Here is a 16757-nt window from a genome sequence, read left to right as displayed (position 1 = left end):
ACATTTTCCAGATTGACTGCCCTTCATGTCTTAATGGACTGTCATTTTGCTTTCCTCATTTGAGCTGTTCCCTATTTGGTCTTATACCAAATATGGCTACCTTCTGTATACCACCCCTACCTTGTCACAACACAACTGATTGGCTCAAATGCATTGAGGAAAGAAATTCCACAAATTAACATGGCACAACTGTTAATTGTAATGCTTTCCAGGTAACTACCTCATGAAGCTGGTTGACAGAATGCCAATACTGTGCAAAGCAAAGGGTGGCTACTTTGAAGAGTATCAAATACAACATATTTTACATGAATCCTTGTGTTATTTCATAGTTTGGTCACCATTATGCTACAATGTAGAAAATAGTAAAATTAAAAACCCTTGGTGTCCAAACTTGACTGGTACTAACATTAACATGTCCACTTGACCATTTCTCTGCTCAGGGCTATCGAGTTTCAACTTTGACCCTCCACCCAGTCAAACCGTATCTGCAGCAAAGAAAAGTTGTCTAGTATCAGAGTACTGTCAGCTGTGGTAGGAATCTGGTTTGCATTTGTTAGTGCTGTCTAGTTTGTTGGGTCCTTTTGAAGACATCTTTATCTTAAAGCTGCAATGTGTAACTTTGTGGTGACCCAACCAAGTTAGTTATAACCTCCACCACTCATTGAAAGCAAGTCTAAAAAGCAGTAGCACTTCCCCATTGTTATGCTTCCCATTCGTGTGAAGCTTTTATACACCAGCATCAAACAATACTTTTTGGTTACTGAAAGAGGTGTCACAGCAGTTTAGATTGTACAATGATTCTCATCACAAATGAAGTTAGCTCAACTACCAGCAAACAGGTAACGGCAGAGCGATTTCTGCATTTTGCAACTTAATAACATGACTGTCACATCTCAGCAGTAAGCTATACTTAAACATTTTACAATTACTCTAGTTAGGTCTTATAAAATGCATCACTGCACAAGGAATGACAAACTTCCCTCAACTTTAACAGCCGTTTTATTTAGTCACTCCTCAAAGCCTTTGAACCCCATCTAGTGGCTCAGTGCTGTAGGATTACATTTTACAACCAGTCTGACAGCACCCAGACAGGAATAGCATCGCAACAGTACATTGAAAAATGCCAAAACATACAAGAGACCAAACACAAATCTTTATTCCATCTTCTTTCACTGGAAAGATTAAATATAACTTTACAGGATGACAGGGAATTGTTGCATGTGACATTACAAATCAAGTGCTTCTTCTACACAACCCTCCATTTCTTTGCTTCTCTCCCTCCTCACAATTAAAGATGAACTTATGCGAGATCCTTCGCCATCTGTGCGGCCTTCTCAACCACCTCCTCGATGGGTCCGACCATGTAGAAAGCCTGCTCGGGCAGGGCATCGTACTCACCTGGAGGGAAAGAATGACCATACGCTCCAATCAGAATGTCACACCGACAACACCAAGGAAATTCATCAGTTTAAAAGGTATACGGACCGAAATGTTGCCACGAGCAGAACTGCAGATATGGCAATGAGCGAGATGCAAGACTATGCGCATGGATTCGATTGTTACGTGGGAGCCAAAACAGCCAAGTTTAACCTCATGCTTCAACGCTCTTAGTAGTTGCAGAAATTGACCAACTAAGTTGTTAACTTCACACATATACATCATATCGCAGAGTCCACCTTTAAACCTAATCACAAGTACTACTTACCATTTAGAATGCTCTGGAAGCCACTGATGGTCTCCTTGAGTGGCACCAGCTTGCCAGCGTGACCGGTGAATACCTCCGCCACCTGGAAGGGCTGGGACAGGAAACGCTGGATCTTGCGGGCACGAGAGACAATCAGCTTGTCCTCCTCAGACAACTCATCCATACCCAGGATGGCAATGATATCCTGCAGGGACTTGTAGTCCTGAGGGGAGAGTTATAGGCATAATGTTAGGGGCAAGGTCGGTCATTCATCATTAGCTGTGTAGTGCCGCTTTCCATGTCTAGCTTGTGAAGTGTGTAACAGTTACCTTTAAGCATTTTACACTATTGTTATTGCGCTGGCTGCATGCTACGTGTTGATTGTCCTATGTTGCTCTGCATGTGCTCACTGCTCATTGTCATGGGAATGGTTTTTAATAACCTGCCCAGGGTGTGCAGTTAAATTTGCCAGGTGGCTAAATCCAGCACTTTGCCCAAAACATTGATTAATGTGCACTGTCCCTGTAAAAATAAACTCAAAGGTCGGGGTGACTGGTACACTAGGAGGGCTTAAGACACTAACCTGGAGGATCTTCTGCACTCCACGAGCAACGTCATAGTGCTCAGCGCCGACAATGTTGGGGTCCATGATACGGGAGGTGGAATCCAGGGGATCCACAGCGGGGTAGATACCCAGCTCAGCGATGGCACGGGAGAGCACAGTGGTGGCGTCCAAGTGAGCGAAGGTGGTGGCAGGGGCGGGATCAGTCAAATCGTCAGCTGGCACATAGATGGCCTTAGAGAAACATGGTTGTTAGATTCACTGGTAGCGTTTCAGTCTTGAAGCCATGTCAGACTATTGGGTGCTACAGATTGCCATGTTAGCGTAGTCCTCCAACAGGCCTATGCTGCTTGAACTCCAGCTTACCTGCACAGAGGTGATGGAACCCTTCTTGGTGGTGGTGATTCTCTCCTGCATGGTACCCATGTCAGTGGCAAGGGTGGGCTGGTAACCCACAGCGGAGGGGATACGACCCAGCAGGGCAGACACCTCGGAGCCAGCCTGGGTGAAGCGGAAGATGTTATCGATGAAGAGCAGCACATCCTGCCCCTCCTGGTCACGGAAATACTCAGCCACAGTCAGACCAGTCAGAGCCACACGGGCACGGGCACCTGGGGGCTCGTTCATTTGTCCGTACACCAGAGCCACCTAGGGGTTTGGAGGAGAGGGCACCATTAGAAAACACATCTAGGTCAAACCATAATAGAAACTAGAGGGGAAAGGCTGATGTGAACATCAAGTCAACTTTCCAGACTGGTGATATGCTACAATGTAACTTTTTGGGTGACAATTCATAGAAATGTGATTAAGAGACCAGTCATTTTCATTGAAAGCCAGTCTAAGAAGCAGTAGATATGATCTATGTGCTCCATTTCTATGCTTCGTTAAGTTTCTGCATCTTACTTTGGTACACCAACTTCAAACAGCTGAAAATGTTTGTTATGGAAAATATATTTCATAGCAGTTTAGATGGCACCATGATTCTCTATGCTATTTTGTCACAAACTGAAATTAGACTGACTACTCGAATTTATAGCCAGGAAACAGAGCGATTTCTGCATATTGCACCTTCAATTTTGACATTTAACAGTGGGTTGTCTTTCCTGTGACTGACACTAAAATACCATCAGTCTGCATAAGACTCCCATAGGAGTCCAAGCCAGGCGACTGGGTACTGCTAAGTTATATGGAATTGTTTTATGGTCATGCCACAGACCATTTTGCCATTGATTTTGAATTGTAACTCCTTGAAGTATAAAAAAATATATATTACAAGAGATGAAAAATGTTGGCCTTATTGCTATTAGGTTATACAAACACATTGAAAACAGATTGTTTAGTTTTCGGGACTGTCTCCATATATACACTACCATAAGTGTATTTGACTGGTATCAGGGGACCTTCAGATGAGTCTTGAGGCCATCCTAGAGCAAAACATGTACTTGTTTGTGAGAGTCTCACCCTTACAGAGGGGTCGTACTAGTGCGTAGCCCAAACTGTTAAGACAGTTTGCAGATCTGCTGTACCAACTTCAGACAAGTCCCAAAACACTTGTGGGGTCAGAGCAAAACCAGTGTTCATAAGTCTCATCTTTCCATAGAGGGGTCATAATAGTATGTAGGCCAAACCAGTCGGGACACTACAGACGATTGTGAGAAGACTGATTTTCAGGATGGCTCATGGTCTGACAAACACCGCTCTAGCTCTGTCACCCTTCACTGCAGTTGCAGAAGTATTACATAGGCGGATTGATTCATCTAACGCAAAAAAACAGATCTCTAGCTTAAACAGACAGGATTTTAAATGCTAATTAGATTAGTTGTTGACCTTCAGGTTAAAAAAAAATAATCACTTATTCTTAGGGGTTAAATAGAGGCACCTGCTTATGACTACCAAATGTGGCCAGTTGTTCACCTTGGAGGTGTCATCCTTCAGGTTGATGACACCCGACTCAATCATCTCGTGGTACAAGTCATTTCCCTCGCGGGTACGCTCTCCCACTCCGGCAAACACAGAGTAACCACCATGGGCCTTGGCCACATTGTTAATCAGCTCCATGATCAACACAGTCTTGCCCACACCAGCACCACCGAACAGACCTATAGAAAAAGGCACAATTTTCTTTCATTAAACATTATCTAAATATTTGCAAAAATGTGAAACAATGATATCAGTTGTCCCACATACCAATTTTGCCTCCCTTGGCGTAGGGAGCCAGCAAATCTACCACCTTGATGCCAGTTACCAGGATCTCCTGCTCCACACTCATGTCAGTGAACTCTGGGGCCTCAGCGTGGATGGCGGCAGTCCTAAAAATAAAAAATGAAGATTAGAGACAATACTTGAATTGAACAAGCAATTTCCAATTGCTTATCATTCAGCCAGACTCGAGACCATTCTTTGAATAATGCATTAAAAAAAATATTGATTTACTTAAATGTTGCGATTGCATTTTCTAAACCTATTAGGAATTGGCTGATAGACAAAGTGCTTACTGCTTGGTGGAGATTGGTCCCCTCTCATCAATGGGCTCTCCAATGACATTCATGATTCTGCCCAGGGTCTCGGGACCCACTGGGATTCTGATGGGATCGCCAGTGTCCACAACCTTCTGTCCACGGACAAGACCTTCTGTACCATCCATGGCAATGGTACGCACAGTGTTCTCACCTGAAAGTCGACAACTTATTGGGGTGCAATTCAAATCAAATCTGAGCTGGACGTTACTGATTATGCAATGCAGGTACAACGCCTTTGAAAAACGATGGCTGCATTTACACAATTAGGATATTTTGCCCAATTATTAGCAAAAGGGCCAATCTGATTGTTCAAAAGACCAGGAAAAAACTATGAATTAGGCTGCCTTTAAACATAGGCTAAATTACTTACCAAGATGCTGTGCCACCTCCAGGACTAGCCTGGACTCACGCCCAGCGACTTCCAGGGCATTGAGGATGGGCGGGAGGCCCTCATCGAACTGGACGTCGACGACGGCACCGATGACTGCTACGATCCTGCCATGGGCAAAGGCGGCAGCAGCAGCAGGTGCAGAGTAGTCTCTGCCTGTAAAAGTAAACCAATGTAAGCATGCATTGACCCAGAACCACATGACCTTGCAGTGAATGAACTATCAATAACACGCAGTGATGTCTGCTGACCATTGTCAAGCTAGCCTAGAAAATGCAGAGAAATACATTTAATAATATCACCTGTGTTGCTAGCTATGTGCGCAAGAGCAAAGAACCAGACTCAATGTCAAGTATTTTCGGCCATGTTGAGTAGGATAATTAGTTACAGCTCAGCCATTAAAGTCATCAACTAACGTTAGTTACCAAATTCATAGAAAACGACAAATGTCTAGGCAACCAAATAACGTTACGCTAAGGTGACAGTTGTACTTCTGCAACTCGGCCTAATCAGTTAACGAACGTTAGCTAGGTGACAGATGGATAGCATGCTAGCTACGTTAGCCAGACAACGTATGACGAAAACAAATTGGCAAATTGATACCTAGTTAAAGCAAAACATTTAGAAATTAATTTCTACTCGTCCAACGCTATTTGACTAGTTAACTGGCATTGAATGACTGTCATTGAAGCTAGCTAGCCAGCCACAGTATGCACTCGCTAGCGCGAGCCTCCAAACCTCATGTCATACTAAGGTCATTTCTATTTGCACAAAAATCATGCCACGCAGCTATATGTACTTGGGTCACATAGGACTATAGCAATTAAATTGAATACATGACATAAGTTTCACGCTCAATATTAAATCAGTAGACGAAATTATAGATTTAAAAAAAGGTGAGGCCTGCTACACTGAAGGAAGCCAGCTTGTTGCTTTAGGCTAACGTTAACTAGCAGTTAGCCTAATACCAGGTCCGCTCCGAACTGCGTTTTTTTCCAATTAATTAGCTACCCCTGCAAAATTAAATGTGATTGCAGAACTTACGTCCAAGGACAGAAGGCGATCCAACAAGGGCCTTCAGGGGCTGGACCCCAGGCTTAAGTGCCTGGAGAGCCCCGGTACAGCAGCGTCCCACAGCTCCTAACATTGTCAAAATGGCTGAAGGTGGAAAGAGACGAAACGACTTGTGCCTTTATAATGAATGAATGTGATCTGAACTGAGCGTGCGCGAAACGTCAGGGACAAACTGAGCAGGCGCACTTCGTGACATCCGTCCAGCTGATTAGTATTGCATTGATATGACGGTCATAAGCTACTACTATACAATACATAGTGATTGTCTTTCAAACGTTACAAATGATTTATCATGTCAATGCAGCAAGAATAATCATACACAGTGTTCTAACAACCCAGACAACAACAGATACAAACTCAAGGTCACTACAGAATAGAGATACTACATGGGAGAACACTGTGAGGATTCTGGAAGGATCTGGTGTAAATTATGTTTAACCAATAACAATCAGTCTGGAGTCATATGTGTGTGTGTGTGTGTGTGTGCGTGTGTGTATGTGTGTGTAGCATGTGAAGAGGGCACAACAACAACACATTTTCCCCCTCAGGAGACTGAAAAGATTTGGCATGGGTCTCCAGATTTACATTTACATTTAAGTCATTTAGCAGACGCTCTTATCCAGAGCGACTTACAAGTTGGCATGGTCCCCAGAAAGTTCTACAGCTGCACCCTCGAGAGCATCCTGACCAGTTGCATCACCGCCTGGTATAGCAACTGCTCGGCATCTGACCGTAAGGCGCTACAGAGGGTAGTGCATACGGCCCAGTACATCACTGGGGCCAAGCTTCCTGCCATCCAGGACCTATATGCTAGGAGGTGTCAGAAGAAAGACCCAAAAATTGTCATAGACTGTTTTCTCTGCTACCACACAGCAAGCGGTACCGGAGCCCCAAGCATAGGACCAAAATGCTCCTTAACAGCTTCTACCCCCAAGCCATAAGACTGCTGAACAATTAATCAAATGGCCACTGGACTATTTACATTGACCCCCCACCCCACTGCTGCTACTCACTGTTTATTATCTATGCACAGTCACTTCACCCCTACCTACAGTCGTGGCCAAAAGTTTTGAGAATGACACAAATATTAATTTTCACAAAGTTTGCTGATTCAGTGTCTTTAGATATTTTTGTCAGATGTTACTATGGAATACTGAAGTATAATTAGAAGCATTTCATAATTGTCAAAGGCTTTTATTGACAATTACATGAAGTTGATGCAAAGAGTCAATATTTGCAGTGTTGACCCTTCTTTTTCAAGACCTCCGCAATCCGCCCTGGCATGCTGTCAATTAACTTTTGGGCCACATCCTGACTGATGGCAGCCCATTCTTGCATAATCAACGCTTGGCGTTTGTCAGAATTTGTGGGTTTTTCTTTGTCCACCCGCCTCTTGAGGATTGACCACAAGTTCTCAATGCGATTAAGGTCTGGGGAGTTTCCTGGCCATGGACCCAAAATATTGATGTTTTGTTTCCCGAGCCACTTAGTTATTACTTTTGCCTTATAGCAAGGAGCTCCATCATGCTGGAAAAGGCATTGTTCGTCACCAAACTGTTCCTGGATGGTTGGGAGAAGTTGCTCTCGGAGGATGTGTTGGTACCATTCTTTATTCATGGCTGTGTTCTTAGGCAAAATTGTGAGTGAGCCCACTCCCTTGGCTGAGAAGCAACCCCACACATGAATGGTCTCAGGATGCTTTACTGTTGGCATGACACAGGACTGATGGTAGTGCTCACCTTGTCTTCTCCGGACAAGCTTTTTTACAGATGCCCCAAAACAACGGAAAGGGGATTCATCAGAGAAAATGACTTTACCCCAGTCCTCAGCAGTCCAATCCCTGTACCTTTTGCAGAATATCAGTCTCTCCCTGATATTTTTCCTGGAGAGAAGTGGCTTCTTTGCTGCCCTTCTTGACACCAGGCCATCCTCCAAAAGTCTTCGCCTCACTGTGTGTGCAGATACACTCACACCTGCCTGCTGCCATTCCTGAGCAAGCTCTGTACTGGTGGTGCCCCGATCCCACAGTGAAATCAGCTTTAGGAGACGGTCCTGGCGCTTCCTGGACTTTCTTGGGCGCCCTGAAGCCTTCTTCACAACAACTGAACCACTCTCCTTGAAGTTCTTGATGATCCGATAAATGGTTGATTTAGGTGCAGTCTTACTGGCAGCAATATCCTTGCCTGTGAAGCCCTTTTTGTGCAAAGCAATGATGACGGCATGTAACCATGGTTGACAGAGGAAGAACAATGATTCCAAGCACCACCCTCCTTTTGAAACTTCCATTCTGTTATTCGAACTCAATCAGCATGACAGAGTGATCTCCAGCCTTGTCCTCGTCAACATTCACACCTGTGTTAACGAGAAAATTGCTGACATGATGTCAGCTGGTCCTTTTGTGGCAGGGCTGAAATGCAGTGGACATGTTTTTGGGGGATTCAGTTCATTTGCATGGCAAAGAGGGACTTTGCAATTAATTGCAATTCATCTGATCACTCTTCATAACATTCTGGAGTATATGCAAATTGCCATCATACAAACTGATGCAGCAGACTTTGTGAAAATTTATATTTGTGTCATTCTCAAAACTTTTGGCTACGACTGTACATGTCCAAATTATTATATTGTGTTACTTTTTATTATTTTTAACTTTAGTTTATTTGGTAAATATTTTCTTAGCTCTTTCTTGAACTGCACTGTTGGTTAAGGGCTTGTATGTCACGTTCGTCGTAGTGAGGAGACCAAAGCGCAGCGTGATGTGAATACATCTTCTTTAATGACAATGAAGAACAATAAACAAACTAATACAAAAGTGACGCTAAATATAACGAGTGCAGACATGCAACATCACATAGACAATCACCCACAAACCAAACTGGCAAATGGCAACCTAAATAGGATCCCCAATCAGAGACAACGATAAACAGCTGCCTCTGATTGGGAACCAATCTAGGCCACCATAGACCTACATATGCCTAGACTAACCACACACACCTAGACATACAAAAACCCTATACAAGACAAAAAACACACATACCCCCCTCGTCACACCCTGACCTAACCAAAATAATAAAGAAAACAAAGATAACTAAGGTCAGGGCGTGACATTGTAAGTAATAATTTCACGGTAAAGTCTACACATGTTATATTCGGGTGCATTTAATAAAGTTTGATTTGATTTGAGTCTGCATAATGCAGCAAGTGAATATTCATTTTCCCAAAACACAGCAACACACACATACACAGCTCCACACCCCAGACTGTGTTGAGAACACATACACTGTGCACAAGCTCAATTTCAGCACATACACTGTCTTTCCACTAGAGTGTGGGTCTGCACTAGAAATGTTGGTGCTTCCTTTCCATCCTCATCCTTGGCAGGTAGCCTAGTGGTTAGAGCTTTGGGCCAGTAACCGAAAGGTTGCTGGATTGAATCCCTGAGCTGACAAGGTAAAAATCTGTCGTCTTGCCCCTGAACAAGGCACTTAACCCACTGTTCCCCGGTAGGCCATCTTTGTAAATAAGAATTTGTTTTTAGCTGACTTGCCTAGTTAAATGAAGGTGCTGACCTGTTTGCACACTCTACAACCACTGTGATTATTATTACTTGACCCTGATGGTCATCTATGAACGTTTGAACATCTTGGCCATGTACTGTTATAATCGCCACCCGGTACAGCCAGAAAAGGACTGGCCACCCCTCAGAGCCTGGTTCCTCTCTAGATTTCTTCCTAGGTTCCTGCCATTCTAGGGAGTTTTTCCTAGCCACTGTGCTTCTACATCTGCATTGCTTGCTGTTTGGGGTTTTAGGCTGGGTTTCTGTATAGCACTTTGTGACATTGTCTGATGTAAAATGGACTTTATAAATACATTTCATTGATTGAATGACATTTTAAAAAATAATTTAAAATCCTCTCTTTATTGTTGCAACGTGGAATTAAGTGTGATTGTGAATGCTACCACTCAGTGTTAGAATTCCAGTATAGAATAGCTGGAATATCCTCTGTTATGGAAAGTGAAGAAGGCTACATGCCAACTGTGAAGGAGAGCCTTCCCTATGGACTACATTACTATTTTTTATATATATAGATTAAAATAGTTTATTGACATTTTTAAACTGTAGATTATTGTGATGCAATGTTATTTATTTTCTGTATCGATTTATAATTAATTTAATCCATAACCTGCACTTTCTATCATCTCCAAACATTTCCTGTTAAATTGCATTGCTCATTGTATTGCCTCATTTGTGGGAGTGGCTAATCGGCACAGGAGCCTGCAATGTTTAATCGGGCCTGTGTTATCTTGAAAAGGTGTTTACTGACGTGGAAGAGCCATTGGTTTTAGACACCAGCCATGTGCGTTTACTTTGTAAGTCTGCATTTTTAAAATTAGTACTTTTATTACAATTTATTTCTCAGTTCCTCTTTTAAGCCTTTTACATGACAAGGTTGTCACAACAACTTCCAAAATAAACATTCTTCTGTCCTTAAATACGAAAATGGATGAATGTTACTGAAGTACTGTGGTAATGATTTTCATGCCCCTGTCTCCTCAGGCTTTGTCTACACATGAGTCAGGGCTTTTCAACATTCTTAAGATGGTTTTGTCTGGTTAAGAAAGACATACACACTCTATACCTCAGTTCGTCGGGGCATGGGGACTCTACAAGAAGTCGAAAGCGTTCCACAGGGATGCTGGCCCATGTTGACGCCAATATTTCCCACAGTTGTCACAAAATTGTCTGTTTGTCCTTTGGGTGGTGGACATTCTTGATATAGACGGGAAACTGTTGAGCGTGAAAAACCCAGCAGAGTTGCAGTTCTTTACACAAACATGTGCGCCTGTTACCTACTACCATACTTTGTTCAAAGGCACTTCAATCTTTTGTTTTGCCCTTTCACCCTCTGAGTGGCACACATACACAATCCATGTCTCAACTGTCACAAGGCTTAAAAATACTTATTTAAACTGTCTCCTCAACTTCATCTACACTGATTGAAGTGGATTTAACAGGTGACATCAAAAAGGGATCATAACTTTCATCTGAATTCACCAGTCTGTCATTGAAAGAGCATGTGTTCATAATGTTTTGTACACTCAGCGTAAATTATTTTCAGTGGCCTTGTGCTTTCTATGGGGCTATCTATCTGGTATTTGGTATATCTGGTATCTATAAACTGATAATTAACCATTTGTAACCCTTTATAAATCATTTTCAGTATACCTGAAAGTGTTACTGAAACAAACACAGATACTTAGTTTCGTAAGTACGTATAGGATCAGAAGACAGACATTGGACTAGATTGGATGCTACAACATCCAACTTTCCCTGTCAACTCTTCTTCACATCAATGTCCGTGGCGGTTTCAGCCGAAACCTCGGCCGTTCATCATAATGAAAGCAGCTTGTACTGCGATTCATGACAGTCCGTGACATGACCACTTTGATGGGAGACGATCTACAGGAGACCTTTGACCTTTCACAGACACGTTCTGGATTGGTTAGTGCTATCCGGGATCCTTGAGACATCCCTACACTAAGTCCTAACCTGCTAGGAAATCAAAAAGAACGCCAACTCTGTACAGATTGCAAGCACATTGTGAATTACATTAAGTGTGTGTTGAGAATGTACAGAGATGCTTTAGATTAACCACCTGGCTGCTCAACTTAATGTCAAAATCATGTCATCAGTTATCAGGAAAAGGTGAATTGATGTCCTTGCCAAACCCCTTTTCAATGTACTGTACAGGTGTGCATGCACCACACGATATGTACATCCCACTGGGAAAAGACGTCAGATCACCACCTTGTCATCAAGCATGAATTCAACTTGAAATGAACCAAACCGTGAAACATTATAGTTGATCGATGGTTGAATTGAACTGAGCAGAGATCATTTTGGGCTGATCAGCACCATATAATAAGTGTCAGCGAGATCCACACCATGTTTTATTTGTCTCACCATGAAAGGGGGAGGTATCGGAACCAGATTTGAGCAGGACTATTTCTCACAATGGCATTTTTGAGTGGCAGCTCACCTCTGATTGCATTCTGCCTCCAGGTTTGGAATACTGTGGGCTATAAAAAAAACACGCTGTCACCACCAAGTGCACAGCTGGAGCAGAGTTGCATGATTCTCTTTCTGGCGGCCAGAAGTCTGGCGGCCAGGGATATGGGTTTGGATTTTCACTACCTTTGCATGAGCTCTGTATTCCAGATTTGGTTTCACACAGTGGACTGAATCAAAAGTTTAAAAAAATATTTTCCTATTTAAAAATGACAAGGTGAACGGGGTATTGTGAACTGAAATTGGTTGTTGGAGTGCTAAATTCTCTGGAGGAGCAGCTACAGCTATTCTTTTAAATATTTTATAGTCTTGCCTCACCCCCTGCAGCTGCAGCCAAAGACTAGTGCCTTCACATGAATGTGAATCATGGAAAACTGTGCTAACAAGGTGCGCTGCCTAGAGCCCTAGAAGTAAATCTATACCAGTCTCCTTCCGAAAAGCTCTGCTTTGTTCTGTGGGTGAGGCTTCCGGAAGCCATTATTCCCAGAATGAGACATCAGGTGAATATGGGGCAGAAATGGGAATTTACCCTGGTTCACCAGTGAATAATAGTAAAAGTTACAAGGCAACAAGCAAGAATGGACAAAGGCCCATAAAAAAAAAAATATATATATATATATGATTTTTGTTATTACAGCCCAGATGTGCCATCCCATCCCCTATTTATAAAAACAAAAACTATTATAAAAATAACATTTCACCCCCACAGCTTAGCCCTGCCCCACGAGAGCTCCCTGCCCCACCCCTCTCCAAACATGGAATGGCTGTGAGTGAAAAGGGGCTGGTTCTGCCTCTACTGTTATTCACTGTGTCTGTGTGAGGATGGTTGCAACTAAAGAGACCTCAGGGAACCCAGTGTGAGCCAGAGCGCAGCCCTCCACAGACCCTCCCCTCACTGCTGCCGTACAGCAGACATCCTACCTGACCTGACCAGCTCCCATCCTGCAGACTGGACACCATCACCACCACAGGAGCAGGACAATATGCGGAGTCTAAGTGGAACTTAACCTGAACAACACCTGAAACAGTCTTTTTTCCTATAATTCTCTCTTTCGCTCACGTTCACCTTACCCTGTCCTGAACACTGTACTGAGCTGAGTATATTGGAGACCTGAGCCTGCAGCACTGTATCGTGAGTATGTGCAGGATCAAGTTAAAATGATACAGGTTATAGGTTTCAGTCAATGGTGGACTTTTGCACCTCTGTGTTGGTGTGCAGATGTTCATGTGAGTTTCTACCTGAACACAAAATGAATCTCTCTCTCTCAGGAGGAGAACAGGTGGTGATGTTCCCCTCTCTGTACTGGTTCTTGCTGCTCTGTAGACTCCACAGTCTCTGGGCTCAGGATGACTATGATGAGAGAACCGTGGACAGGAGAGGCAAGAACAAACTACTGACAACCAACGTCATACCCAAGAATGGCCAGTGTAAGAGTTAAAAAAGTGTTTATTAGTTTGAAAGGAGAGACACAGAAAAGCTTTTCTGAGACATAGTGTTGGCTAGAATTGGTAGGATATCTTCACTTCAGAAAATACATAGGTAAAGCTTCCATCACTGAAAAAATGTGTGGCTACAAGAAAAACTTGCAATCATCTCATTTTAAAGAGTCTTTGGCCGAAGATGGGACCCACTTCAAAAATGATTATATCTCACAGCCAGGTTTAGAAACCCATCCATCTCAGTGGCAACTGTTCTGTTCCTTGAACAGAACAAGAGCTATGTATCCCCGGGCATATTCTCTCGGACACGTTTCTTTGAACATAAATGTGATTTATTCCCGGTTTATATTGGATCTGTGCCCTAGCTTCTTTAAAAATATTGTAGGTTAGGATGCCTCGTGTGAGTCGTGTCTCCTAGAGCCTTTTAGATATCAGACAGGAATCAGGAACATCAGTTCACAGTTCAAGTCATGGCGCCCCTCCAAGCTTCACTTCCACCTTGATCAACAAATCATATTAGACCTTTTCTGGGTTCAATCTTCTCTCTGGGTCATTAAGGTTCAGTATCTCAGAACTTAACCTTCTGACTTGTGGTCAGTTGCTGGCCAATGTTGGTCTTGAGAAAGTAACTAGTTTGACCCAGGTCTGATCTCCTGTTTTGAAATGGTAGTGACCCCATCTCTGTGAACCATGTAATGTAGCTAGCTAATGTTGTACCCGGTATGTACATGATGATTGAACAGATGAATTAACTTTCTTTGTTGTTGGTGGTGGACATGAGAAAATACCCAGTTTTACCCATATCGGATCTCCTGCTTTGAAATGGGATTGACCCCAGCTCTGCCCTCTGCCAACCAAAGACTGACAAATTAGCAGTACCTCTTGTGTAATGGTAAATTAACAATTGGTTAATCCTTTTTTCATGTTCTCAGCACTTTTGAACGAGGGCTGTGGCCTGGAGCTGGCCTTCCTGGTGGACAGCTCGGAGAGCGCCAAGGACAACCACGCCCAGGAGAAGATGTTCGCCACAGATGTGGTTGAACGCCTGCAGGAGATCAAGCTCCAGATGGGCCGGGCTCTCAGCTCGCGAGCCGCCCTCCTGCAGTTCAGCAGCCATGTGATCATTGAGCAGACCTTCAAGCAGTGGAGGGGGGTGGCTAACTTCAAGACTCGCATCGCGCCCATCAGATACATCGGCCACGGCACCTACACCACCTATGCCATCACCAACCTTACCAAGATCTACATGGAGGAATCAGGGCCGGGGAGCATCAGGGTGGCCATACTGCTGACGGACGGCATCCCCCACCCCAGAAACCCAGACATCTTCTCCGCCGTGGCTGACGCCAAAAACCAGGGCGTGAAGTTCTTCATGGTGGGCATCACGCCCGCAGCCAATGACGCCTCCAACGTGGCACAGCTTCGCCAGCTGGCCAGCTCCCCAGCCAATCGCTACCTACATAACCTTCAGGACAGGGGCATCGTGGACAATGTCATCAAAGAGATCGTAAGTGCAACGTCATCACGTTTCATCATCTGGTTCAGGTGGTGGTTTGTTGAGATGTAAATTCAGTCCACATTTTTTCGGTGTCTAGAGAAGAAGTCTCAGTGGTTTGCTGCATGTGTCTCATGGCTGTATAACTGCTGAAGGTAGAGCATTTTAAATCTGTGTGGACTCCTCCTACTTGGGAATTAGCATCCACCATCAGAAGGACAAATCAGGCTTTGTCAAAACTGGGCCATAGTTTGCTCATCACTCTTTGGATATTACCATGTTTACAACAAGCTGGGCCTTGACAATGTGTTGAGAAGTAGATGCAAATATATTTGGATTACACAATATTATGTAGGTTTACTCATGTCAAGACTCGCATGCTTTTTCTTTGCCGGTTGGAAAGGACTCATGTATATTTAGTGTTTAAGCATTCAGTTGAGGACTGAGAATAATTGATATACTTTTTGGGGGCATCCTGTGTGGTTTCAACTCACTGCACCTGCTAAGTTGTCATAGTTCCTGGTGATTTGGCCCCCTCTGTCATCCCAGACGTAGTACCTTTATGATCATACTGTTATCGCTCTAGCACCTTGTTTAGTCTTCACTTGACATGGGGAAATGCAGACATCACTATTTTTGACTGTCCCCTGGCTGGTGTTCCTGAGGCATTTTGTTGGAAACCATTCTGGTGTTTCAAACTATTTTAACCACATTCTTTTTAACTGAAACATCAGGTGTAAGTATTAAGGAAGTATTAAGGGAAATTAACCCATTGATGTCTCTCCAAGAAGACTAATTAGGGCATGAAACAGTACAGTAGGTCTGGAGACACAATATGAGTTCAGGACCTGTTTAACTATAAAATCAGTTCTACGTTAAAACTCTTTGTGGAAAACTGCTGTGTGCAGTAGGAAGGAAGCTCAGCAAGATCATGCATAGCTGAGTAGCTCTATGAGTCTCATGCACACCACTCGACTTCTAAACCAATTGTTGACGCAGGTGTTAGACATAACATGATCAAGAAAATCTGGTCATCAAATCCACATTAACCAGCAGCACTTGCATTAGTTACGCGCTCTACTGCTAGATCCTTATGGACTGGTTCAAGTTGCATTCGGGTACCCAATAGCACCCAGTCCAGACAGAGGCTTTCATCCTGTTTCAGGCAGCATCTGTATGTCATAAGACGGTCTGTCCCATTAGCTTGACTTTTATCTCTTGTATGCTTCTGTCTCCGGCTGGTTCAGCTCCAATCCGCTCACAGTAAGAATAAGCAGACCTTCGGTGGTGGCGTCAGGTGCTTCTCTGCAAGCGGAAATATACTTTGGCTGCTTCGAGACATTATATTGACCATTGCATGTGGTTTATGTTTGTTTTTGTGGAATTTCAACCATTCTCCCACCATAAAGAATGTGGCTGGCTTGCATGTCTAGACAGAAAAAGCAATAGCAAGTTTTGGGCAACAGGATAAGTTATGTACCAGTGTTTTTTTGGATTAGGCCTCCAGCTGACAGGATCAGGGGCT

At 43.5% G+C, this 16757-nt stretch overlaps 2 protein-coding genes across 2 annotated transcripts in view; one reads left to right on the top strand and one right to left on the bottom strand.

Moving 5' to 3' along the window:
- Positions 1-981: 981 nt before the first annotated feature.
- Positions 982-6406, bottom strand: LOC139566348 (ATP synthase subunit beta, mitochondrial). The gene is made up of 9 exons (XM_071387465.1): positions 6198-6406; positions 5136-5309; positions 4742-4916; positions 4434-4555; positions 4161-4345; positions 2613-2894; positions 2268-2480; positions 1706-1907; positions 982-1398 (listed from the first exon to the last, which is right to left on the bottom strand). The coding sequence occupies exons 1-9, from the start codon at positions 6298-6300 to the stop codon at positions 1301-1303; spliced, it is 1554 nt and encodes a 517-aa protein (XP_071243566.1). The 5' UTR covers positions 6301-6406; the 3' UTR covers positions 982-1300.
- A 6714-nt stretch (positions 6407-13120) lies between these two features.
- Positions 13121-16757, top strand: part of LOC139566262 (collagen alpha-1(XXVIII) chain-like) — a 28405-nt gene continuing 24768 nt past the window's right edge. The window contains exons 1-3 of the mRNA XM_071387319.1: positions 13121-13429; positions 13567-13725; positions 14670-15244. Coding sequence (XP_071243420.1) covers positions 13584-13725; positions 14670-15244 — 717 coding nt within the window. The 5' untranslated portion in view covers positions 13121-13429; positions 13567-13583. The remainder of the gene's footprint in view (positions 13430-13566; positions 13726-14669; positions 15245-16757) is intronic.

Source organism: Salvelinus alpinus, chromosome 38 (genome assembly GCF_045679555.1).
Source record: "Salvelinus alpinus chromosome 38, SLU_Salpinus.1, whole genome shotgun sequence".
NCBI classification, from domain to species: Eukaryota; Metazoa; Chordata; class Actinopteri; order Salmoniformes; family Salmonidae; genus Salvelinus; species Salvelinus alpinus.
Note: the sequence above shows the minus strand (reverse complement) of the source record. Positions and strands in the feature narration are given on the sequence as shown.